Source organism: Falco naumanni, chromosome 1, assembly GCF_017639655.2.
Source record: "Falco naumanni isolate bFalNau1 chromosome 1, bFalNau1.pat, whole genome shotgun sequence".
NCBI classification, from domain to species: Eukaryota; Metazoa; Chordata; class Aves; order Falconiformes; family Falconidae; genus Falco; species Falco naumanni.
Window position 1 is genome coordinate 98035987 of NC_054054.1, and position 27694 is coordinate 98063680.

The window sequence follows — 27694 nt, forward strand, 5'->3', positions numbered from 1 at the left end:
AAACATTTTTTGCTGCAAAAACATTTACAGAATAGAGGGGGTTTTATACTTTGCAGTTCACAAGACATGTTTGCTGATACTAACTATTCTACATCAGGTACCCTGTATACCATATACACACACTGTATTAACACAAGCTCCTGATGGTTAATTCCTGATGGGAATCATCATATAGGTTCATGCTAGGTATTTCCTGAAGTATCTGGTACTAACAGTGGAAAGAAGGGAGAGGGGTGTGTGCAAATGACATTTCTGCGTTTTCTTAGAGCGAGGAGTTTTGAAACCTTGAGGAGTGAAACTTCCATGCCAGCTTTTTTGCTCATTAGCTAAGTTGTTCTTTTACAGGTTACGCATCAGCGCAGACATGTATTCTTTCTCAGTGTTAGATGGGATTCTCTTAACTATCATAAATATGACTTGTAGTATATCTGGTGTTTCTTCACAAAACCTTTCTTTTTTACCTGGGGGCTGAACAGTTCTAAAACCCTGTCTTTTCTGCTTACCTTGGAGTGGAGCCCTTGCTGTCTCTGCTCAGTACATTTTTATGCAGGTTTTCAGACCTTGAAGGCTGAACCCTTGTATCAATGCAACAGCACACCTCGGAGTAACGCGCTGTCCGGAGTGGTAGGGCAAACCTGCACCGATACGCTGCTGTTCTGACATTCCTCAGGCGCTGCTGTCGCCGGCGATGCCATTTCTCTGCGTCATGCTGTGGTGTAGCTGTGTGCCCAGGGCTGCGGGCACAGCTTGGTTCTGAGTGAGGAACATGCCACGAGACATGTGGCTCCATTCAGCACACGCAAAAGATGCTCGGGGCCTCCTCCTTTGGTTGTTACTCAGATTATGGTTCCTACACAAACTTATTAAACCAAAATATGAGCTGTTAACTCATTGACTTGGAAGAAATAACTCCACTTAACTTTGTTTCATGTGATAACTGTTTCCCAGTTAAAACTGAAGCTGTAAAGTATCCATTTGATTTCTTCTTAATTTTTGTGGGGAAAAATACAGAGGCAGAATCTCTAGGGCTGGTGGATCACTGTGTGTAACTGAAGAGCTAAAGTAAGAGACAGTGATGGGCTCTGCAGTTCTGAGTGGTTTGATGTTGTATCAGACTGTTGCAACACTTGCCTGTTTCGTAGCGTTTCAGTTCTCTCTCTACCTTGGTTTTCACTTAGCTGCTCTGTGATTTGAAACAAGAAACCAGAAAGCACATTCCTTTGGAGCTGTTGACGCTGTGAGTTTGAAATCAAAGTAGATTCCCTGGAAGTTAAATTGTTTGCCGGGGCATTTTTTAACCAGTCAGATGCACTGCACTGCAGTTTTCAAGAGGTGAAGCCCTCTTCAATACAATTTTCTCACTGGAATAGTTTTTTTCTGGGTTGTTCAATTTTAGACTTAGCTAGATTTTAGAACAAGAACAGAAGAACATAAATTTTTACTGAGCGTAAGACAACTGTGTTGCTTTTCCAGGACCTTGCATCAAAGATGTTCAAAAGTAAAGGTAATCTCAGTGCCTGAGGCTCTTCTGTAGTCCTTGTACTTGCAATGCTTATCGCTTCTCTGCCCTAAAGCTCTTTACTAATACTGACTGAAAAACTGCAACACAGCTTGGGGGCCAGGTAGTGAAACTCTGCCTACAGGAACGTGGGGAAACTAAGGCAGAGAACTGCCAGAAGCAGAAGAGGTACCAATAGGTCTGTACCTTTAAATCTTAGCGGAAAGGTTCAAAGGGCTAAGATGTACTAGTGGGAAGCTTTAAATTGATACAGGCTCTCTGAGGTGCGTGTGAGTAGGCTGGGGGCCGCTTCTCTGTCTCTGCAGTGATAATACTCAAAGAACAAGTCTGACACCTCCTCGCAGTTATTTAAAGAGCCTGGAAACAAGCTCAGTTGAATTTATCAACTGTTAAGTCTGCACCCACCATGCTTTTTAATATCAGTGTTGCTAACTTTCACAATTTCCTAAGCAATTTCAATCACAGTGATTATTTTTATAGGACCATCCCCTGCTGCAGCTGTGGGATGGCAGGAGGATTGCAACTTCCTATTATAAAATCAATTTTGGAGCCCTTATATTTACAGGGGAAACTCAGAGAAATTTCTCCAAGAATTTGACTTGAAGGGCAGACTCGAAAGTGGAGAACTTGAAGGGAAGTAAAAAGAACGGCACATCTCATGAGTTTAGGGATCTCAGATAATTGCATTTTGAACAGTTGAGATTAGCAATATTATAAAAAATGTCTAGTTTTGGGTGCCTCTATTTTAGGCCACCCCCTGTGAAACACTTTATAGGAATATGTGCACTCATGCCATGATTTCAATCTTATTAGAAAAACAGCAATACCAGAAGAAAATCTCTTGCCCAAGGCATATTCCATATGTTACTTCTCCATGCTTTATTTTTCAGGACTGCAAGAGACAAATGCACTTCTTCCATTAATAAAGCCTGTGACTTAAAGTGCAGTTCTACCCTGGAAAAAATAGAAATGTGAGGTTCTAAGTTCATTTTCCATCAATAGCTTGTACATTGAATTTGTTCAGATTACAAATGAAAAGGTGGTGTTATTTTTCAGACTGTGTGCCCGTAGGCTTCAGCCTTGCCTGTGAAAGCAGCCTTTTCATTCTCATATGGAAATCCCAATAGAGAAGGCACAGATCAGCTCACGTGCTTCCTTCTGCCTCTGCAAGGTGACTTCGTATTTTTATAAGGTTCATGTTATTTACTGCTGCTACGAAGCCTCATTTAACATGTATGTCGAGGGCAAATCCTAATAATTAAAATACTCTGTGAATATTTCCTGGCTTTTCTTCCCTCATTCAACTCCATTTGTAAAAATTTTAATATAAATGTAGAAATACAACAAATTTGTTCTTTTAAACCCCTTTCTCATCCAGTAATGATTTCATAACCTCTCAGTACTCAACTCTCTGCCTTATCACTAAGAAGTAAATCTCCCCGCTCCCATTCACATGATGGATTTATTGCCTTTTTGAACCTTGCGTTACCCTTGGTATTACTGCAGCTCAGCTCACAGTCCTTGTTTTTACCAGACGCTTTAGACAAACGTCATTAGCCAGCAGAGGATCCGGCACGCACTGGGGAAGATGCATTCATCCTGGGGCCTTAAGCTTTGTGAATAACAGAGGTATAAATAAAAATAAAAAATAGGTCATTGGTCTACCAAATGCTGTTCTTGCAAACAGAGGCTGGGAAATTCCAGCTAAAAGGCAAAAATAAGCATCTATTTTCAAAAAATTTCCCAAGGTTTTGGGTTTCAGTGTGGGAAGTCATAATTTTAGAGGGAGGGGAGAAGGAGCAGAAGCAGGTGGCAAGAAGGGTGGGGGTTTTCTGCATCCTCGCAGAAAAATATTTTTTAAAAATCACCAATATAACAAGATTAGGAGGGCAGAGGTTCTTAAAAATTAGTCAAATTGGATTGAGAGAGCAGGTTGGTAGTGGAAGACTAAATGAGGTGACAACTTAAGAGTATACTTTAGTAGCTGTGTTCCAGCTGGCTGATGAAGGCAATCCTGCGGTCCACCCCTGTATCTCAGGTATACCTACTTGGTGCTAGGGAGGGTGTCCTAAATTTACATACCAAACTAAAGTACCTAAGCTAGTGTTATTTTTGAAACATTTTTCAGGTACTTCCCACTACTACTTTTCATAGAATCATTTAGGTTGGAAAAGACCTTTGAAATCTATCAGGTCCAACCATTAACCCAGCACTGCCAAGTCCATCACTAAACCACGTCCCTAAGCACCACATTTGCGCATTTCTTAAATGCCTCCAGGGATGGTGAATCCACCACCTCCCTTCAGTAACAATAATGAAGCATTTGAAACAGTCTGGCTCATCTTCTTTTACTACTCTTTATATGCTGAAAGAATGGCCTTAAAATATCATAAAAAGGCAGAAAATGGCCTCCAAGCATATGACATAAAATGAAGTCACAAATGATCTTGTGGACAGGCATACTGCTGTGGGTAGTTCAGTATTACAGCATAGCGGTATTGGTTTATTGCAAGGCTGGCGCACTTTCTGCATGTTAATTGCATGGCAGCTTTGCTCCATATGATGCAACTGTACTGTTAATATTTATTCAGCCTAGTGGTTCTTTATGCTGAAAATGAGCACCTACCTTCCCTGCCAGTGACAGAAAAAACAGTCTATGGGACTGTGATAAATTTTCAACTCCATGTGCAAATAGTAGTTTGATCCAAACACAGTCAGGATTCTTCCAGCAATTTATGGTGTGAATTTTCCCCTTCCTTTTCCTTTTAACAAACCCTTCTAGGGTGTAAACTCTCTAATAACCCATTAGTATGGCAGCATAGCAGAGCTTTGAGCTTTTCTCTTGAGGCTGCTATTTCTGCTGATAATAATGTTATGGTCTAATCTCTGGTCTTGTTTGGGTTGCCTTATCACCCCTGTGTTTGCTAGAAGCATGCTTGACATGGTTGCATTTACATTAAACTCAGCACTGTGAGCATTAAAGCAGAGCTAGCTTCGGTGTAGAAGTACTATAATTGCATTTATGTGATGTTTTCTGACATCGTAGACATTGCTGGGAGCTAATAAGCATCCCCAGCTGCAAGTTCACAGGGACATATGGACTGGAGCGGGGAGCAGAAGACCTAGTGATGGATGGAGAGAAGGTACCATAATTTTAAGGGAGCTTAGGTACTAAAAGCCTGACCTGATTGTCATCCACAGCAAGGCAGAATCAGAGCTGGCCCTGAATTACGTCTGCGTGAAACTGCTGTCACTGAGAGAAGACTTAGTACCTGCTGACCAGTCTCGTCCCCTTTAAAGTCAGTAGCACGAGCTGTGTCAGGCCTAAGGGACAGGAGATCGAGAACATCGATGTCTTGCTTGAGTGAAGTGTGCGGAATTTTGTAGAGAAAGCTGTTAGACTTAGTAATTTGTCTTTCCCCTGGGATACTCAAGTGTGAAAGTGTCTGCTGCTCACAAAAAAATAAATGTAGAATTGCATGATCGGCTGATGAAATCAAAGTGAAATTGCTGGAAGCCTTATTCCTGCCCTCCCTGTGTTTTTGTAGCATTAACATTCTAGCTTTGTCACCTCTGATCGGGGAAGATAAATCCTTCCTTTTGTAAGGAGCAGAAACACTTTCCCTCTGTACATAGAATAATGGCCTCTTCTGTATATTATTCATATTCCTCTCTTTGTACTTGTCATTTCTCTATATCCTTGGTTGTTGTATACCCCATAACTCTTAGTGGTTTTATCTAAGGCCTTTCAAAGAAGGAAGTGAATGGCTTAGGAAATGAGTAGAGGTTTGCTAAGGCATTAGACTGGCATACGTAGTGTGCAAGCCCCGTAACACCACCCTCCGGGGCTGCTCAGCAACCCCCTCAGCTCCCTAGCGGATGGGGGCCAGTGCTAAAACATCCTTCATGGTGACAGGTTTGTTATTCCTATAACAAGAGAAGGCCTATAGACCCAAGTGTTTCTCACCCATTTCTAGAAGTACTTGGCAGAAGAGCACAGGAATGCAGCAGAGCATCACTGTAAGTCCACACTGCTTTGCTTTGGGCTTTGGCCCAAAAAAGAACGTGGAGCAATTTTACCAGTCCTGAGCATCCGAAAGTTATGAATTAGGTGCCCCCATATTAGAAGGAAGCAGCAGGAGGGTGTATAATGCTATGTGTTAGTGGTCCTTTTGTTCAGTGACTGCTATTTGAAGTGTCATAACGTACCTATGACGTTGCCAACCTCATCTCCACAGCCTAAGACTCTTGTCTCTAGAGATGTCTTTAACTATAAACAGAAGTTGTGTAGAAGGTTGGAAAGGTAAGAGGGCATGATCGAGGCTCGGTAGCAGCGCCTCAGGTCCGATTGCAAGGGCTGTTCTGTGTGTGCATTCACCTATCCACGCCTGCGCTTGTTTACCCAGCATTTCTCTTTGACTGTTACTAGTTTGATACAGACAGTGTTGGGAGAAGCTGCTTCAGCATTTTCAGAAAGCACATCCTTTGTTGCTGCTGAAGCCTATGCAGTCCTAAATCAGGTGCGTGTGTTGTGACCTGTCATATGCTATTTAGGTCTAGTGCGTTTCTGCTGCACCAAGCTGAAACAAAATTATTTTCATCCCTGCAGTTAGTAGCGGGCTGCAGTTGGATGAATTGAAGTGACTTTTGGGGAGAGTCATCGAGGGGGAAAAGAAAGACTCCCCAGGAGGTAATAAAGGGGGAAATTACTTATGCTGATTGTAATCCTCACAAAGAGAAGGAATAAGCACAAGGAGTTACAAATGTATTGATCTATTTTATCTTATGGGTGTTTTTTCTTGTTTTAAGCATATCATGACCTTAATATCTGCATCCAGGAACAAGCTGTTGCTCCTGGCTTTCACCAACAGCTAGTTTTCTTTTGATACATCCCAGATTCTTCCTGCTGATTACTGCAATATGTCAAAGGAGCTCAGCAGTTTCCTGACCTCTCAAGACTTGACTCTGTTCATTATGGCTTAAAGAGTCCACAGTTGGCCTCTAGTGCAGGCTCAGCCTCAAAAAAAAAAAGGGGGGGGGGGGAGGTGTCCTTAAAAGGTCCTGATGAGATGGCTGATGATAGCCCAAGGGACCCGTTGCCCTTGAGCACATCCAACAATGGTTGTTGAGATAATATCGTTAACCTAAATGGGTCTGGCAAGTTAAAGGTGTAAAACCTGGTCCTGTGACTATACAGCTTCTAAAGCACAGACCCCAGCCCGCTCACTGCTTAGGCAACCCCGTCGCCATGCAAAAACTTTCCAGCCTTGTGGAAAGGGCAAACAGCGCCTTGTTTAGAAGTGTCAAGTTATGCTTTTATCTTGATTGTAGTTCTTATTCCCTTTCTTTTTCGCTGCTTCTGTAGGAGTTTCTATAGGAGAAGCCCTGTCTTTGATGGTCTGTAATTAGTATTAAAGATGGCTTTGACAGCCCTCTGTGGGCGGAGAAGGCAGAGGTGGTCGAGATGCTCTGGGGCAGTAATTGCTGCTACAATTCGATACTTGAGCCTGGAGTAAGATAAACCAAACATACAAAAAGGAAAGCAACTTCCAAATGAATTGCTTCCCAAGCTCTTGTACCTAATCCTTTGGTGTAACAGTCCTACAGCTGGACAGGCTCGTTTCTTTTATAGTTGATATTTATTCTGGTTTTCTATAACAGGAATTGGACACTGCTTACCTAATGTGGAAAGACTTTAAGGGGCTCCCTTGTTAGGATACATTAGTCAAGGCTATTCAGATCCAGCCAAGTCAGCTTTCTGACAGTGCATCCCAAAGCCAGACACAGCGTGTCCCACAGAGGGGCAGGTAACTGGTTGGGAGGGACAGCAGGCGTAATTATGAGGCGGAGGCGCAGTTTCCCCGCTAAGGAATTGTGTAGGAATTGGGAGAAATTTTTCATTTAACTTAGCAAATGCTTTTGGACACAAAAACTTCCCAGTCTAAAGAGGACCTCTCATTGTGGTTTTATCATCTGGCAGCCTTGGTGAATTGGCCATGAGTCTGTGCTTATTGAAAACAACTGTATAATATTTTTTGGCATCATGTCTCTTTTGGAGAACAAAGTAGAATAAAAGAAATGCCTTTGCACAGCGATGTGACAACTGCAAACCGAAGTCAGGCCAACAAGAAGATCTCAGGCTGGATTCAGGGTGCCCTTCCAGTGCAGTTAAAGGAGAGCAGGGATGGACGGGTGCAAATTGGAGCTCAGTGGTGACTCGGCTGGTTTAGGCACATTTCTAAATGAAAGGGGAAGCTTAAAATAAATGTGAGATGTGAAAAAGGTATATTACAAGAGGAGATGCAGAGGTATATGAAGCCAAGAGAAAGCAAATGTGGAGGGACAGAGGAAGAAGACTAAGCGGAGAGAAACAGCAACACTTTGTGTATGAGATTCTCTGTGTGTGTGTCTATCTGTGGCCAGTGTATACATGCGCATACGAGGTAAAACCCACCAGGCTGTGAAGTAATTCTTAGTGATTACAAAATTCTGCCTGTCCCAGTCACTTCTGGAAAAAAAAAGAGAAAAATTTTTTTAAGTTACAAAAGAAGCTGCAGGAGAATGTAAGTAGTTTTCTATATTATTTGAACGCCCTGAGCCACATCCTAACAGTAATTCATTAGCATTTCTCTCACTCCTGAGCCCTGTGAGCTTCCACCACGTGCCTTGCCTGCGGGCAGTGCCCACTGGTGCTGGTGGGCCAGGTGGTGACACCACAGAACCCCACGTGTGCTTCATGCAGCTGATCCAAGACCCCTGAGGTCAGCAGGAGTATTCTTGCTGAGTTACTGAAGTCTCAGGGGCTTCAGATCTGTTCCTAAATACACAAGCTACCAGCAACTGCCTCAGGGCGCAAGGATTTGTGCTATTGTTGGGTAAACTTAAAGCATGAAAGAACCCAATTTGGAAGCGGCAGTACAGATCACTGCCAGCATTTACTAGATTAAGACTCAATTCAGACATAAAAGCTAGCAGTTCTGTCTGCTGCATCCCCCAGACCATCTCTGTCGCATTTCTATCACACTCTTGCATACGGATTACTACGCAAGGTGTGCTTGTTCTGAAGCGAAATGAAGAATAGCAGCAGTGCTCACATGCCTTGATGTGACTCTGTGCAAGGGTGGGGATTATGATGAGCCTTTGCTGTTACCAAATATTGGAGTCTTGGGGGGGTGGGGGGTGGGGTGCTATAGAGGAAACATGTTGCCATAGTTCTTACTTTATCCTGCAGTTACCTTTCCTAGCGGCCTTTCCGCTGTGTTGATCGCAGTTCTGGCACTCATCTATGCTAAAAGGTTGCCCCTGGTTGGTGCTGCTTGGTACTTCAAAGAGAGAGGGAGAGGAGGCAGGACTGAACGGATGGAAGCACATGTTATTACAGCACCTGCAGAGTCAGCAAAGCCCCTGCTGTCTGCGGGGAGTTCTCTCCAGGGCAGTGGTAAAATACTCCATCCTTGAGTCAACTTAAGTTAGACTAATTAGAGTACAAATGAGACAGTGCTGCACCTTGGGGATGAACCACCTGATAATCAGTCTTTTCTTTCATCGCTTGTGCAAATACCTAGTATAATACATCACATTTGAAACAATTATTCAACTGAACTGCTCCTCTTTTTCTTGGTGTTTTAAGGACACTTGCCCCTTCCTCTTCCTAGCGGTTGATCTCAGCAATATTATATTCCTCTAAGGGAAAATGAAACGCAGCCCTTGTAGCTGCATGGCTGATGGCAAAATTGTATTCATAACAGCTGCTGAAGAGAGTGCAGATGGGATTAAAAATACAAAGGGACTGCACGGGAAGATTACTTCAGAAAGTCACTTAGGGTTAAGTAATAATCCTAATAACCACTGCGAACAGTAAGTATTTTCCTCAGCACTGCTATTGCTCTGCCAGCTGGGGGAATGTCACAACTATACAGCTTAGAGATTTTTTTTGTAATAATAGAAACTGCATGTAGTAGGGAATATAATCTCAAAGCATTTACTTATTGAGAAAGTGTCTCTGGTCCTATAAAATAGATCTGTGGAGGCAGTGAGCTTGTATTTAGCATGTGCAGCTGAATCTGCACTGTGGATTCACCCTGCTGGGTTTTTTGTTTACTTAACACCCCTATCTGTCTCTCTCTTCTGCCTCTCTCGGCAAGCATGTGTTGGTGTGAGACAGATGCTTGTTCCAACTCACTTTTTAACAGACAGCAAAGCAAAGAGCGTGGTGTCCAATGTTTCCTTGTATCAGGAATTTATAAATGAGTATTCATGCAGATAGTGATCCCGTAGCAAAGACTTTTCAGGGACCTTACCTAGATGTGATTGTGCATCAACTTTGCTCCTTGCAGAGGCCATGAGACAGATCTTCGACTTCAACCCATTGGTTAGTTTGATTTTCAGATTATAAAAGAGCCTTTCTACTCATTCACTTTTTAAGGAAATGGAAAGGGTGAGTAAGTCATAAGAAAACTGCAAACTCAGATTGTTCCTTAGTCAGTTAAGGTTAAGCATCTAAAATGCTTAGTATGAGGAGTACAACAGTTTTAAAGCACTGCTGCAGCACCTCTTGGGCACTCTAAGACCTTGGTCTTCTCAGTAAGTTTCCTTGTGAACCCACGTTTTTTGCTGATTCCATGAGTAACAGGTAAAGAGCAACAAAAAAGGGGTTGAAATGAGTAGTCTTGTCCCCTGTGGTTTTGTGCTCCCAAATTATATGTTCCCATCTGCTGATTAATACTTACAATCTCTGAGGAAAGGAGATCATTCTGTGCCATACTGGGACAGTGCTTAGCACAAGGGGATCTCCAACCTTCTCAATGGGAATGCTTTTTTGTGTTTTGGGACGCCAACTTCAAGTGTTACAAAAATACTAAGGAATACAAAAAGAACAAATGTGAGGTCCTTGTTATTGAAAACACTCTTTTGCTTTCAGTTTTCTGTCTTTCCTGTTTCTTAATATCGGTGAGGATTCCTTCCAAATGACTATAGGAGCTTAGGGTTAAAAAAAATAAAATAATATATCTAAACCCTGCAATACTTCATGTAAAATTGTGGTAGTTGGTGACAACTGCTCTGTCCAAAGAAATTCTTGAAGCAGTGGATTGGGGAGTTAAGAAAAGGAAAGTGTATGCTGAACTGGAGTTACCTGGTGCATGATTTAGCTTTCTTCTGCCTTGGACTATCTTGTGTCCTATCTCGTTACTGCTCTGATAATTTCAACTCGATAACAGTGGTTTGCCACTCAAGTGGCCCCATAAATGCAATTAGCCAAGGCAGAGGGCAAGCAGAGCTTCTGGTAGCCATTGCAAGAGCTCCCTTATGTTCTGAGCTCCTGTGAGCCTGCTGGAGGTTTAAACACTCAGCCAGAACCCCTCAGTAATATCTGGGCTGAAATATGGTTGTTCCTCTGAAAGCAGGAGGAGCTGGAGTTAAATGCAGTAGCAGCTCCATAACAGCTTCTGTGAATGTCAGGAGTTTACAGTGTTTATCTTTGCTGGAGGCTGAATGTTAGCGGGTTGTAAATTCAGATTAGGTTTCCTCTCAGCTTGGAAGACAAATCCAGATTCTCTGTGTTGTGTAGTTCCCTCCTGCTTTTATTTTATTTTATTTTATTTTTTCCTCCTGCCTTTCTTGTAATCCCTTAACTAGTGCTATTAACATTCAGTGCCAGAGAAAGCAGTTTTGCCATGAGATACGTTAGGAGGTTAAATGACTATCTCTGTGGCTTAAGTGGTGATATCCAAGCTTCACAGAAAGCATCTCTTTTTCCTTTTCTTTTAAAATAAAGAGTGGGATACCTGACGCCTCAAGAGGGCTGGTAGTGGTAACAAAGAGTTAACCGCAGGAGTCAGCCAAACCAAAGAACTCTTGTCACTGAAACATCCTAAAGCACATTGGATTTCTTTTTGGGGGAGAAAATATGAAATACAGCTGACAGCATCCACCTCGTGCCTTGCAGCTGACCTCTTCAAAGCTTCCTAAGGGATATGAAGCACCTATTCCCATGAAATAGAAGGCAGCTGATTTCCCTAGGGTCTCAGGGAATTGCAGTTATGTAAGAAACGCTATGAAAGAACAGCCTGGGAGAGCAGTTTTGAATCCCAGGATTCCTCACTGGCAATGAAAGAAATTTATATAATTTTGTTGGACAGTGAAGTCACCAAAAGATGCCATTTTGGGGAAGCTGAATTTAGTCCAATTCAGCTGAGAGAGGAGGTTTCAGAAATAACGAAATCTGCTTAAGCTGCTTGCAGAATTACACCTATATTCAAGAAGCTTAAGCATTCTGGTTTGGAGATTCTTAAGGATTTGATTACTGCATTTTCAAAGTAAAATATTTCAAGTTCTTCTTTTTTTTGACATGGCTTTTTTTTTTTTATTATTTTTTTTTCAAATAGACCAGCATTCCAAGAAGTGAAAGGAAAAAGGGAAGGAGGGAAGAGCAAGGACTAAACACCTAGAGTTTGTTATGACATTTTAAAGAGTGTTTACCCTTTTTAACAAAAGCTGTTTCCTGAAGGCCTTTTCTGGATACTCCCTGAGAAAGAAAATGCCTGAAGGAGAAAGAATGCTCTGAGAAGCAAGATCTTGCCTTTTACTAATGATTAGCCCATGTTGTAAATCTAGAAATCAAAGAAAAGAAAATTCTTGCGTGCATGGCCCTTTGGACTAGCCTTCTTACTATTAGCAGTAATTTATTACCTAATAAATTTAGCACATAAATTCCCGGGTTGAGATGGGGCTCTCTCTTGCCGCTTACCTGTGCATATGGCTTGTAAATGAAAACCTCCGTGGCAGAGGTGGCCGTGTAGAGCTCTGCTGGAAATCTGTTTGCTGGAGAAGGAGGGAGGCAAGCAGGGCTCCATGGCTGGGGTCCTGCAGGAGGGGGCCTGGAGCGGATACCTGACACACACACCCCACCCCCCCACCCCCACCCCCCATTCCCCAAGCGGAGCTGTAGCTGCTTAAACACACTTACTCTGTCCTTGTATTTTGCAAATTAAAGGAGCGTATTTGAAAGGCTGACGTGGCTAACCAGGTCATGTTCTTCTGTTTTTGGCTTCTCAACTAAGGCCAGCAATGAGGCTTTTAATGAATTCTGCTTTGCCAGGCAGATGTCTGTCCTGTTCATTCAGAGCTGCAGTGAGATGTAGTAACTCATTTCACATAGAAAGATGAAAGGGAAAAGATTTACTTAATAAAACAAATCTTGCTTAATTGCTGTGGTTAGTCTCCTGCCTGGGTTTTATGGGTTGCTGCAGCTGGCTTTAATCTCCTGATTTACTCTGGGAACAAAGAAGGGAAGGAGTGAATTTAAATCATGGCAGGAAGAAGTTGAAATTTTTTTGGCAGAACTCGGGAAGGTTAGAGACTTACTGTAAAGTGCAGGCCAGAAACAGGCCACCAGGAGAGGCTCCCTGGGTTTCAGGAGGTACAGTAAAAGAATTTCTTACAACGTGACCTTTGCAATCAGGGGCTTCTACTAGTCTGGGCAAGTGAGGAATAACAAGAAACATTGAGGCTCCAGAGAAGACTGGCCAAAAGGGGTCAGTATTTATTCAGTTGAAACATCAACTTGACAAATACGAGGATTTACTCATGGAAATGCAGAGGGGTTTGTCAGGGGCATCATGTCCCTCACCCCACAGAGCGAGGTATAGCATGCCCACGCTTGGCTCCTGTGGCCCAGGGACTACCTTGTAGATGAGCTGATCCTCCCCATTAGACTGAACCTGCATTTATCTCTAATATTTACATTTTGAATACTTCCTAAAGAAAAGTCTTCTGATACAGCAGCTTGGACAGCAGATGTGAGCTGAAGAGACTGTCTATGCAAAGCAGTGGTCACTGATCTAAAACCAGGCTGCTCTCAGATCGAAGTATAGCGTGGCAAGAATAGCATGGCATTTATGAAGAGCACAGAAGATGCAGAGCTAAGTATAACCTGCTGAAAACAAACAGTCTAACAGGAACCAGAAGGTTTAGTGTCTGGAAAATTATTCCAGATACTATGAAGCTCACTGATTGTAGGAATTTGGTATTGATTTAGCTTTTTATTCTTTAGGGCAGCCTTGTCTACCCAAGCTCCAGGGTAAACTTTCAGTTGGAGTGCAGTTTGACAGTAATGCTAACCCCACCTAAGAGGTACCTGCTGCTCCTGAGCGCATTGCCCTGGTACCCCCGCTGCCCCTCACTTTGTGCTTCTGCACTTCCCTGGCACTGGTGGTGCCGCCGATCTGATCTTGCAGTGAGCCATGAGGAAGCGAAGTCATCCACTGATGAATACTAATTTAGCTTGGCAGTGAGTCGGCTGGGTGTTAGTGCCAAGCTAAAGGGAATTGGGGACCTCTGCAGCCAGGGGCTCCTCATCAGCTTGGCGTGGTGTTAGCCTACTTGTAACTTCAGATCCTTCCTTTGCCAGCAGATCCCCTGCCTGTCTCACAGCACACACAAGCGATGTAACTGCACTTGGGTCTGTGCTCTGGGGCTGACTTTCTCTGGAGCAAGAGAGGTGATGATGCTCTCTAGGATTAGCAAAACCATACAGCACATGAAGAACCACGTGGAGTGCTCGGCAGGCTGCCGTCTCTATAGCACTGCTGCACGTGGCAGAACCCTTCCATGGCCATAGCAGTTTTGCAAGATTAAAATTTAAATGTAAATAAGAAACTATAATTTGAGGTCCTGAAATCATAAGTCACATCTTCAGCTCTGGCTGTTGCGGATTCAGTTGCCTTTCAATTACTATCACCTGTATAGTATTATGTCTAAATACTGCTGAGATTTCTTGGTAATTTGAGGACAGTGAAATGGAACAGGTAGATTTTCATCTGCAATTGATTAGAATTTATTAATTAGAAGCATAATTTCTAAGTTTGACATGTATAGGAAGATAAGGTGCTAAATGGAAATTTTGTATACAACTAAAAGCTTCCATTTGGAAATGAAATATTTGTTTGGAAATGGCACATTTACACAAGTGTATTTGTTGTGAGATTGTGTAAGTAAATGTTCTTACTTGACAAAAATTAAGTAATAGTTTCTACATAAGCTGCTGGAGACTTTTTCTGTAATGCCTTTGAGATGCTGCTTGTTCCACATGCCAGCAAAATGTTTTAATTCTCCATTTGAGAGACTTGGAGAGACAGTTACTTTGAGACAAAGCTGAGGCAGAGATTTCCTGTGCTATGCATTAGTAACCTTAGAAGTTCAAGCAGGCAAGTCTTTCACTCTTCTGGCTACCATGTGTTCATAAAGCTTCAAAAGCCCATTCAGATGGAGCCCTCTCTCCAGTGTGGGATTGAAGCTGACCTCTGGTGGTCTGTGCCATTCCTAATGATGGTCTTTCTTTCATCTTTCCATTGCAAGGTCTGCTTGTGACAGAAGATCAAAAACTATGCTCAACTTTCAGCACATAGACAATCAAACTTCAATAAATGAGCTGCTGCCCTTAGGTTTTATGCGTATGTAGATGACTTCAGCTTAGTGGGGTCTGCATTTATATCCAGTGAAAGGATGATTTTTGCTAGTGGGCAGCAGACTTGGGGCTGTAGTTTGCTTATTACCGCGGTGGAGAACACATAGCTGAAGTGACAGAGGCAATTTAGTGACGCCCACAGAAAATGCAGTAATTGTTTACAGCAGTGTTGGAGGGGTAGGTTGTGCCTCCACTTTGGGTGGGTGCCCACGCTGACAGCTTATGGCTGGCGGATACTGGCAGGTTACGGAGCTGTGCAGAAAAGCCTCTGTGTGAGGACAACCATCTACTCATGAATAAGTAGGCATGGCAAAGGGGAGAATTTTCCAGTTGGAGTTGGGAGCCATGCACTGAGGAAACCTGGAGTACTTCAGCTATTTGTCATCTCCATTTATTGTCACCATACCTGCCTCCCTTAAGTAAATATGGTGAATGTATATATACTGCATAGATTAGGTGGGTAAATACAGGAGACTATCAAGTCATATGGGCTCCAGGTCCTCGGTCTCAGGGTTTATTGACGTAGTATAACTTAAATTTTTTTACGTACAAAGTTGGCATTATTGATTTAAAAAATTAATATTTAATCACAAGCATACAAGGTCAACAGATCTTTGGTAAAGAATTAAATAGGCTTTTCCTTGCTAGCACTCAAACACCAAGTAAATAAAAATTTAAGTGAAAACATTTGTAGCATATGCGTACAGACTGCATTTAAAAATGTATGGGGCTCACTGCAGTCTGACTTAATTCTGATTCATCCATTGACCTTGTTATATAAAACTCCATGCCCTTTTTAAAGGGAGATTTGCAATTTGTGCTTCTGCATATTTATTTAGGAAGTTCAATCTTCTGGGTGTTCATACCCTAATTCCAGTGCTAAGTACAATCACAACATTGATTTTTCTCACTAAACATAACCTACTTTACCCTGGGATGGAATTTTTTTTTAATGGGCTTTATATAATGGCATATGTGAAAACCACTCAACTTAATGCCCCATACTGTAGTTAATTAACAAAATGGCATTGTAGCCATGGTCTTTCGTCCTCTGGCAGTGTATTTTACCACTAACCTTGGCCATACAAAATGTGTGTCCTAATTAACAGGAGCGCAGGTATTGACTATGTCAAGCTACATGGTGGAAAGAGCAATTTGCAGCTGCTGACAAAGTTGTAATTCTGTTGAAAATCCGAACATGAGGAACGTCATTTTGACTGATGTTATGCCATTTCAGAGCCTATCTGAAGGAACAGCTCAACAGAGTATCTAAATTATCAGTATTTACTTCTCTCTAGTTGCTGAATAACAGTATCCTAAAATACATCCAGACATCTCCTAAAATACATACTGCCAAAAACACAGTGATGAATTTATACAGATTTCAAGATTGGTGGTAGTGTTTTCTTATTAATGAAATGTTTGTGTATTATTCACTTACTTGAACTGTAATATGCTGGAAAACTTAATGGGATTTAAAGCTTTAATGAACCTTCAGTAATGGATTTCATTCTCCCTTTTTCAGTTTTCATTTCTGAGTAATTCAGCTGAAGGCATTAGAGATGCATCAGGTTTGTGCTAGTTTTACTAGAGCAGGACAGTAATCTGTGAAGCTCTATGGTATTTCATGTTACAAATGAGAGAATCAAGCACTTATGCTTTTATACTGAGGGAAAAATATTTTCAATGCCATAAATTGTGTTTTGTCTCACTGTTGAAAAACTGCAACAAGAAGAGAAGTATTCTCAGTCATTCATGACTACATTTACAGTGTTTTAGTGTCTAAAGATGCAAAAAGACTAGTTTTTTCTAAGGAACTTGGGTGCTGAGTCCTCATAAATGTGAAGATGATATCAGCATCTCGTTAGATGATGATTTATGCTCAGCAACTATCATTTTGTGTTGCGTTAAGTGTTTTAGAAGAATTCTGGTTTTCCCCATGCTTTAGCCTCTTTGCTATGGAGAAGCCAGCTCCTGCCGAGTAGAGGCCACAGTGACCGTACTCTTGACGGTGTGACGTGAGGCAGCCCTTTGCCTTCTCCTTCCAATGCTGATGCCAAGCTACTCGCAGAGCCATGTGCTTTGAACTGGCACCCTGCTCCTCACATTCGCATCGTCTCGTGTGGGCTGAGGAGTTTGTCCTTCAGTGTCTTTTGAAGAGAGAGGCTGTCTAAGTATCTTTATTTCTCATTCCTGGTGTTTTGCAATAGAAATGAAGATCAGCAGTTAAATGTTCTGCACCCAAATAATAAGATTTTTGCTGGGAGTTCTTTACACAAATTCTCCTTAATTAAGCAAGTACTCTTTAATTAACCCTCCATACAGTTATTGCTGATGTTATTAGCATCACTAGATAAGTAGTTAACTTTTCCACAGGATGGAACAACTAACAGTGGAAGAAATCTGTATCCTGTAAGAGCATCCTGAGTTAGAAAGTCTTCTCTTAACCAACAGCTGTATTCTCTCCAGGCTGGAGATTTCAAACAGAAATTTCCTTGGGAATCTGTCATAAAGAGGGAATTGTCAGACAGGAGAGCAACAGCCTGTCCTCTAATATCTAGAAGAGTATCATATGGAATAAAAATGGATTATTTACAAAACTGCAGTGAAGTATTTCTTTACATGATAATGAAGCACAAGTTTGTCTTGATACAGATGAACAGAACCTTCCTGAGTCTTCTGTGTTGGGATAAATTTCTCTTAGGGCGAATTTTTTTGCCAGAATAAAGAACCTTGAGTGCAGGTTTTCCTACAGGTTCAGTCTTAATCGTAAGTCTAGTCTGCTGCTGGCAGAACAAATAAAGGCACACAGTTAGCTGGTTCTGTCCAAAGAGTTGTGTTGCTTTAGATCTGTGTTCATGATACTGCTCTCATATTTACTGATGGATTAGAAACATGCTTAATACTTAGCTTAAAGCTGGTATATTGAGAGTTCCATGCCTGAGCTACATTGGGAGGACCACAGTCCTGAATGATTGACTCTTGTAAACTTGTTACACTTGCTGTTTCCAACAGGGCAAAGGTGAAGAAAGGTGTGAACATTCTCAGTGCAAAGACAAGTGACCCCCGGCAGTGGGACGTGAAACAAGAGGTGGGGAATGGTGGCAAGCATTCGACCACAACGGTTATTTGTCAGAGGATAGCACCAAGTTCAAGGAACAGGTATGAAACCTCATATTCTCGGCACATTAAACTCATTTATATCCATGATACCATTCATTGGTTGAAAGACTTAGGGCTCATATTGCCACTACTCACAGCTATTAAACCTGTAGCCTGGAAATCTGGAGACACTTATGTTAACTATGGTACCATCTGCTGATCTATAACAGGGCATCTCAGTTTCCAGGTAATAAAATTCATCAGTTTAAATTAAAAAATGAATAGAATAGGCCTATGCTGGGGGCAGGGGACAACGGACGGACACGGGGTGTAATTTTGGCATTAATATGAATGTCCTTAATGTTAAGGGTTTTTACTGAACATAATTTTTTGGCTTGATAGTTTTGACCTTGTTTCTCTGAACAGATCACAGCCTCTGTGGTTGGTTCATCAAACAAGCAGTGAATTCTTCCATATAGCTTTCAAGCACTGGTACAGGATAATTCAAACCTTTCAGTATTTAGTGTTTTGTATGTAATACAGAAGAATCCCCTTCTGGAAACACTTCTTCCAGAACTGAAGGTTCCTTTGCTAAGCCATACACGGGTAACAGTCAGGGGAAAAGCGGTGCACTCCAGGGAGCACTGGTATGAACTGGCCTGCCTGTGCCTGCTTTCCTGTTTAATATGTTTTTACTGAGACTTGGTTGAGTTGTTCCCAGGCATAGAGGTGGTGCTTTTTCAGTAAGTGTGATTGTCTTCTGCAGCATGTAGTAAAGTCATATATTACTACTTTCAGTGGAAATTATGTTGCTTTTACTGGGTATCATCTTAACAATTTCTCACAACACTGCTGTACATTAGTCCACACAAAGCATTTTCACTGTACAGATCCCAGCAATGTTTCCCCAGCCCTGCGCTTATTATTAGCCTCAAACCTGGACTGACTGAAGAGTATCATAAAATCTTTGGTGGGTGCTGGGTTGGTTATTACTTTCCCATGCAGCTGGTTTGTACTGTCTTCAGGCACAGAAAACCTGAGCAGATTTAACATTTATATTCTGTGCCCAGTCAGAGTGCCTGGGAAACATTAGGCTTCTGTAAAGTGTGGAAATTTCTCTTGTCATGAGCAGCTTACTGATTCAATATATTTACACTTGATATCATTGCAGTTAGCAAGATTTTCAGTGGAGAGGTTGTGGGGGTGTGTGTTGGCTTTTCGTGACCAGGTTTTGGTAAGGGAGGGGGGGGGGGGGGGCTGCAGGGGTGGCTTCTGTGAGAAGCTGCTAGAAGCCTCCCCCATGTCCAATGCCAGCTGGCTCCAAGATGTACCCAGCTCCAAGATGGACCTACAACCGCCAAGGTCAAGCCCATCAGCAACAGTGGTAGTGCCTCTGGGATAACATATTTAAGGAGAAAAAACCTGCACAACAGCAACTGCAGCTGGAGAGAGGAGTGAGACTACGGGAGAGCAAGAGCCCTGCAGCCCCCCAGGTCAGTGCAGGAGGAAGCAGAGGGGCTCCAGGAGCCAGAGCAGGGATTCCCCTGCATCCCATGGGGAAGCCCACGGCGAGGCAGGCTGTGCCCTCAGCCCACAGAGCCCACGGGGGAGCAGCTCCCCCCCACAGCCCAGGCAGGACCCCACGCCGGGGTAGAGGGTGCCCGCAGGGGGCTTTAACCCACAGCAGCGGCGCTGGGGCTGCTCCTGGCAGGGCCCGTGGCCCCCTGGAGAGGAGCCTGGGCGGGGGCAGGGCTAGGGCCCCCATGGGGACCCCCACTGGAGCTGGCTGGGCCTGAGGGGCTGCGCCCCACGGGAGGGACCCTGCTGGGGCAGTGTGTGAAGAACTGCAGCCCATGGGAAGGACTCAGGTTGGAAAAGTTCATGGAGGATTGTCTCCCGTGGGGAGACCCCACGCTGGGGCAGGGCAGAGTGTGAGGACCCTCCCTCGGGAGGAAGGAGCAGCAGAGGCAGCGGGTGATGACCGACCCCAGCCCCATTCCCTGTCCCCCTGCGCTGCTGGTGGGGAGAGGGTAGAGAATTTGGGAGTGAAGTTGAGCCTGGGAAGAAGGGAGGGGTGGGGGGGAAGGTGTTTCAAGATTTAGATTTTAATTTCTCATTACCGTTCTCTGATTTGAATGCTAAGGCATGAAACTAATTTCCCTGAGTGGAGTCTGTTTTGCCCATGGTGGTAACTGGTGAGGGATCTCTCCCTGTCCTCATCTCCATCCACGAGCCTTTCGCTGGATTTTCTCTCCCTGGCCCAGCTGAGGAGGGCAGTGACAGAGCAGCTTTGACCCTCAAGCAGGGTCACCCGGCCTCAGTTGGGGTAAAACGAAAGGAAAAACAGGTCCTTTGAGCCTGCGCGAAGTAAAAACCAAAGCGGTATGGAAGGGAGGACATAGGTTTAGAACAGCACGTAACTCTGAGTGTATTTGCAACTGCGGAACTACAAGAGTCAGGTTATCAAACCCCAAATTAAATCTTCTCAATCCAATTTACATAAAGTCTAATTAACCCATAAAAATATTTTTAGCACTAATTATGCAAATAAAAGTCAATGTTTTAATTAATGCCTCTTTCATTTGTGTATGTAAATAGTCGCTGTCTTCTGAAAGCATGACGAACCTAGGCTTGAATGAAATGTTTCCGTACAAGGAAGAGCAGGATAGGGAAACCTGGGCATGTGTGTAGTGAGATCCCAGGGGAAAGCATACAGTGTAGTGGGCATTACAGTTACTGAGTTTCTAAGCATCGTTTGGAGCCCTCTGCGCAGAGCACAAATATTCTATTAAGCTAATTAAATTTGGTTGAGAATTGCAAGTCCCTAATGGGTTCTTTCTGTGCTGCCACCAGCTTTTTCAGGTTAGTTTAGCAGTGCAGTTCATTTGGGTGATGTGCAGTTCTGTAGCAAGGTCAGCGTAGATGTGAAGTGTACTGTTCTGGAGTTCCAGCATCGACACAGGCTAGTCTCCTGCAGCAAACTCAGCCAACTCATAAATATGTTAGTTAATTTAAGCAGAGAGGTGTTTTCCGCTGTCTTTGCAAAAGAGCTTCTGAAAAGCAAGTAAATGAAAAGTGTAGTTCTTGAATGCTTTATGAACATTCACATAGCTTTTCAAGAAGATGATCATATAGTTTTGTCCTTTACACGACCAGCCATTTCTAGCACAGCTCAGAGAATTGGCTAGTGGGAAAGGAGAATGAAGGGCTATGGTACAGTTGTGCCTTACTCCTCTGTTGCAACCAACAGGAGTGATTTGGCTCTCCCCTTATATTGTCACATGGCCCCACTTGGTTGTGAAGTCAGTCCAAGTATTATTTAAATTCATAATAGATTCTGAGGGCATTGGAGTGCTGCCTCTTACAGACTATTTTATGGTAGCTAGATAAAACCGTATCCAGGATTCATGCTGGTTATAATGGGGAGAGTGATGTGGTGAGCTGTTAAGCACACGGACAGGAAAATCTGGCCTTTCTCTATGTGCTCTCATTTACTCAGGAATCTCCCTGATGCACCATGGAGAACCATGGCACTCTTTCACCTTCGTATCCCTAGAAACAGATGCCCATACTCAATAAAACTACTCATTTTTGTTGCCATGTTGCTTTTCTTTTCTTCCATATTTGTACTATAATTAGTGTATGGAAATAATTACAGTGTAAGCGCTTTGAAACAAGCAGCTTGTATCTGAATGCAATGCCACTTGACAGCTAATATAGCTTTCACATTATATAATTAATAAAAACCAAGGGACATACTTTAGATACATCACATCAACAATCGCTTACCATTATTTATTAGTTCTCTTTGAGTTCATGCTGCTAAAGCCAAGAGCTGTAGCTTTCTAACTTAGATTTCTTCAAAATTACCTTACCACTATAGCAAGTAACTGAAAACAGCTTGAAATTAGCAATGTTTCTGTGCCTCATAACGCAGTTTGTGCTGAGACTCCAGTAGCTATTGATGAGGATAACAACAGTGTTGATTAGTGAAAACAAGTCATAGGCTGCTTGGTCACTTGTTTTCCTTTGTTTCTTGTTTCTGGAGGGAGGCTGGTGGGTTTGAAATGTGTCCTCAGGGCAGAAAAAGAGATATTTTTGGTTACTATTATAACAATTTCCATTACTTAGTATTGCCTCTGGTTCCAGCCTAAGGCTTGTGTGGGTGATCAATGATAGACCACATCTACCCTGAGAGCAGCTTCAGTGAAAAGGCTCATATTTGCTGTGTAGTTTTTTCTAGATTGCAATCACAGGGTGTAAGAGCTGTTCCAAAACAGAGCAAGGGTTATTTTTAACCTAAGTGATTTTCATTGTCTTTTTTATTTGTTTTTAATAGCATACCTCTATCAGCTGGTATGCTGTCAGCTGTGGCGATGAGGATGGATTAAAGGTAGGAGCAAGGAAGGTTCAGGGGAATTTCTTAAGCTGACTTCTCTGTCAAAGCCAGAGCATGCTACAATGGCAGTGTCAAGAATGAAGAAGGAGCGGCTGGGGCTAACCCAGGGCCATCACCTCGTGCTCCTTCCAGCCTGGAAAGGCCTGGAACCAGGTGCCTTCAGTCTGTTCTTGGGCTGATGTTTCTGCCAGTGAATGTTGTACTTGGTTTGTGGAGGAACAGAGTCACCCAGTGGTTTTGATTTCTGTCACCAGGTAGAGAAACTGAGTGTGGGAGAAGGAAGAGGCATTTAGAAAAACTGACATAATGGAAAACTGCTGTGATGTAGCACTTTATCCTCTTGGCCTTGAACCTTTTGAGAGGCCCATGGGCTTACAGCTCTCCAGCCATCTGTCTGATAAAGAGTGCTTCCAGATGTTATGTTTATGTTTCAGACTGTGTCACAATCACTTATTCCCCCTTGCCACAAGCGCACACATTTTTCTGGGTTGTGAGGTTGTTTTGGGGGGATTTGGTGGTTTTTTTTCTTGGGTTTGGGTTTTTTTTAACACTGTCAGGGTATCATTACATTCACAAGAAAACAGCTAATGATGTTACCAGGTTGTGTTTCATATCAGTGGGGCATGGAGGAAAGCAACAAAGCCGTTACAATTCTGTGTAGGTCCCTCCTCTGTCTGGCAGCACCATATGCTGCCAAGGGAAGTCAGTGAAGTGAATTCTCTTGTGACTGGGAAAACAAAAAAAGCTAAAGTGTGTATGTACAACATGGCTCAAACTCGAAACAGTAAGCAGTGTGGTGTACGTGTCTGGCTATATACCTGAAGACAGACAGTCTGTGCCCAATATGTGGACACAAAGAAGCATATTTGCACATTATGAGCAGGGTAGTTGTTATTAATTCTCTTAGAATCTGGGTCATCTTCCCCTGGCACAGTTGTAGGTCAGAGTGGTTTGCAGAGCTCAGCAGAGTGGCAGTGGTGCCTGCTGACCTCAAAACCTTGCAGGCTGTGAAGAGGACATGATTTTCAGAAGGACTGGGGTGTTCATGGGTCAGGATTTTTTCATTGCAGTTGTATATCCTTCTGACTGATAACTGAGGCAGGATCCGAGCAGATCGGAGCTGGCACATGCCACTGCTACAGTAGTAGATCCTTGGGAAGGTGTGTATGTCTTCAGGAGGTCACATCTGTGTCTGCAGAAACTCATTTGCATGAACTGCAGGGATACTTTAGGAGGAAGACATTGGCAGTGGATTTCTTTTGCCATTAAAGCTGGGAACAGAGACAATTTCCATTCATTTATGAGAAAGTTACATATGAAGAAGCGGTTTTATATATATATAAATACATATATATAACATATGAACAAAGGGACAGCTAAGGTGTATCTATATCCTTTATTGGGTGCAGGGGGATAATGCCTTCTTTGCCTCAGTCTTTGATAGCAAGACGAGTTGTTCTCTGGGCACCCAGTGCCCTGGCTGGAAGGCAGGGAGCAGGAGCAGAATGAAGCCCCCGTAATCCAAGGGGAAATGGCCAGCGAGCTGCTGCTCCACTCAGACACAGCCAGGGCTGTGGGGCTGGATGGGACCCAGCCGAGGGTGCTGAGGGAGCTGGTGGAAGTGCTCACCGAGCCACTGTCCATCATCGACCAACAGCCCTGGCAAACTGGGGAGGCCCAGCAGACGGGGGTCAGCCAGTGTGACACCATCTACAGGAAGGGTTGGAAGGAGGATCCGGGAGCTGTGGCCCTGTCAGCCTGGCCTGGGTGCCGGGAAAGGTGGTGGAGCAGATCACCCTGATGGCCATCACGGGGAAGGTGATGGAGCAGATCACCCTGATGGCCATCACGGGGAAGGTGGGTGATGGAGCAGATCAGCCTGATGGCCATCACGGGGAACGTGGGTGATGGACAGATCAGCCTGATGGCCATCACGGGGAAGGTGAGTGATGATGGAGCAGATCACCCTGATGGCCATCACGGGGAAGGTGGGTGATGATGGAGCAGATCACCCTGATGGCCATCACGGGGAAGGTGGGTGATGGTGGAGCAGATCACCCTGATGGCCATCACGGGGAAGGTGGGTGATGATGGAGCAGATCACCCTGATGGCCATCATGCGGCACGTCAGGACAGCTGGGGGTCAGGCCCAGCCAGTGTGGGGTTATGGAAGGCAGGTCCTGCCCGAGGGACTGATCTGCTGTGACAAGGTGACCTGCCTGGCAGCTGAGGGAAAGGCTGTGGCTGGTCTCTACCTGGGCCTCACTGAAGCCTTGGACACCGTCTCCCACAGCATCTCCAGGAGAAACTGGCTGCTCCTGGCTGGGCCGGGGGGCTCCGCGCTGGGCTGGCCGAGCCAGAGAGCGGCGGGGGATGGAGTCACATCCTGCTGGTGCTGGGCACACGGGGTGTCCCCAGGGCTCAGTGCTGGGGCCAGTCCTGTTTAATGTCTTTATCGATGATCTGGGTGAGGGGATCGAGTGCCCCCTCAGTCAGTCTGAGAGGACGCCCAGCTGGGGGAGCGTTGCCGTGCCGGGGGGCAGGGGCTGCAGGGGGGCTGGGCAGGCTGGGCCCTGCCCGGGGGTCACACCAGCCCCAGGAGCTGCGGGCGAGGGGCTGGGGGCTGCCCGGCGGGAAAGGGCCGGGGGGGCTGGTCAGAGCCAGCTGGGCATGAGCCCCCCATGTGCCCAGGTGGCCAAGGGGGCCAGCAGCCCCCTGGCTTGTGTCCGAAACAGCGTGGCCAGCAGGGCCGGGGCAGTGACCGTCCCCCTGCGCTGGGCACTGGGGGGGCCGCAGCTCGAGCCCTGGGCTCAGGTTCGGGCCCTGGTACAGGACAGACCCCGAGGGGCTGGAGCGTGTCCAGGGACGGGCAGGGGCTGGGGCAGGGGCTGGGCACAAGCCCTGTGGGGGGTGGCGGGGGGAGCCGGGGGGGTCAGCCTGGGGAGGAGGGGGCTCCGGGGGGGCTGATGGCTCCCTACAGCTGCCCGACAGGGGCTGCAGGCAGCGGGGGTCGGTCTCTGCTCCCAAGTGACAAGGGCCAGGACAAGGGGAAATGGCCTGAAGCTGCACCAGGGGCGGGTTAGGTTGGGTCTTCAGAAACATTTCCTCACCGAAAGGGTGGTCAGGCATTGGAACAGGCTGCCCAGGGAGGTGGTGGAGTCACCATTGCTGGAGGTGTTTAAAAGACATGTAGATGTGGTACTTAAAGACATGGTGTTTAGTGGTGGGCTTGGCAGTATTGGGTGAATGGTTGGATTTGGTGTATCTTAAAGATCTTTTTCAGCCTAAATAGTTCTATGATTATGGCCTCCTGAGTTTTTTGATTTAAGCATCATGCATATTTTGGTGCAAAGTAGGAGCGCTCTTTTGGGCTGCTGGCAACTTACCAGTGCAACCCTCAGAGCTTCCAAGGTGAGTCCGTCTGGTGACATGCATCTGTCTGCTTAAAACGTCGCATGGGAATGTTGGCATGTAGCGGTCAATAACAGGATCAGGAATAATATAGCTAAGCCTTTACCTACTGCTTTTAGAGATCCCTTCCCTCCACCCTTTCTCATCTGATTTTCCAAATAATTTATCTCTGCCTGATATCTTTGCATTTTAAGATTTCTCTTTATGTTAGCATGCCTGCTTCAGGTCAAATTATGGCACAGATGCCTCCATCATACGGTGTAGGTGCCAGAGACACACTGGACATCTGCTCATGTGGTGGGGGATCAGCCAGCTGTGCCTTGTAACAATATCTTTTCTAGGGCACAGAACATGAGGGTTAGAAGGTTGCTTCCCGAAGGAGCCTTTCATATGGCTCCTCTTTTGCTTCTTTGAATGTCAGGAGTGTTCATCAAAGCTGGGAGCTGGGGCGGGAGGAAGGATGGAGAATGTTTCTGGTGTCTCTTTCAGGAGCAGGCTGCCTGCAGGGCGGAGGCGGGCGCTCCACTGCTGTGCCTTGCTTGCTCTGCTGCAGTGTCTGAGCGAGTGTCTGGCACAAACTGTCTTGAGAGGGAATATTTCTTTCTTACCCCTTACTGTCTTACTGGGTACTTGCGGGAGCAGGGCAACTTGTTGAACCTTATGAATCCTGAGTGGTTTTGACTTAATGGGTAGCGCTCACTTGCATTAAGAAAAGCGAGTTTGGCAGGAGCCCTTGTGGACAAGGACTCTCACGGAGCCTGAAGGACCCTTTCTTTTCACTACTTCCAGTAATGCAAGTTCAGAAAGATCAAATTGGAGATAACTGTAGTAATTGTCATGGCAACAACATACATCTGTCTAGTTTTCATCTAGCACCTACCGCTGGGAGGCCCTGATCCATGACTAGTGTTGGCCCTCCCACAATCCAACAATGCTGTTATCAGTCAATTGTTTCAATAGAAATTTGTGTTTAGCTTGTCATCAGCCTAAGTACCTGCTTTCTAACAGATAAAGGCTGAATCAGAAAACCAACAGGGCCTGCACAAGTGTTGTGGAAGATACTAAATGGAAAGTATTTTCTTTCTTATCAGGTATGTCGCAACATTCTCTCTTCTGTTTGAAATTCAAAGCAAGATATTGTAGTCCGAGGTTTTTGAAAGCCTGTCGTTAGGCACTGCTGAAATGGATTGTCATGTTGGATTTCAACAGAACCAGTGTTAGACTCGGTCCTGACCATTCAAAAAATACATTAGTCTGTACCAATAACTTAACATAGTGTTAGCCATGGAGTAAGGCGTTCCCATGGGTTTTCTTTCCAACAAAAGAAATTAATTAATAGAGATGAGATAACGAAAGCATGAAATGAGATCTATCCATGATCTATACACAAGTTCCAGCCCAGTTGCAATAAATTATTTGTTATACTTTTTTTTTGTCTATTTCGGAGTTCCTGGGTCTGTTGGGAAGCAGAAGGGCTGAAGCACCAAGAGAAAGGTCATTCTTCACATATTTCTTGCCCAAATGAAAGCATCAAATCTGTTTGCTCAGCAAATCTGTAGGGTTTGGAAAAGCTTTTTACATGCTTATCAAAACCAAATGTGGGAGGCTTAGCCAGTGCATGCAGTAACCCGGCGTTGCTGAGAAAGCTGCTGTCAGTTCCTTCCCTGCTTTCCAGTCAGGTTGGATATATTGTTTTATTTCATTATTATGTAAATAAGAGTACAGCCCCACACATTAAATAGAATAGCATGTGCAATCATGGAATAATGGGAAAACAGCTTTCTAGCTATTCCAAATT

The 27694-nt window shown here is 44.3% G+C and overlaps 1 protein-coding gene across 1 annotated transcript in view; it reads left to right on the plus strand.

Moving 5' to 3' along the window:
• Positions 1 to 27694, plus strand: part of TMEM132C (transmembrane protein 132C) — a 221273-nt gene that overhangs the window by 105550 nt on the left and 88029 nt on the right. The window contains exon 3 of the mRNA XM_040611372.1: positions 18000 to 18146. Within this exon, the coding sequence (XP_040467306.1) occupies positions 18000 to 18146 (147 nt within the window). The remainder of the gene's footprint in view (positions 1 to 17999; positions 18147 to 27694) is intronic.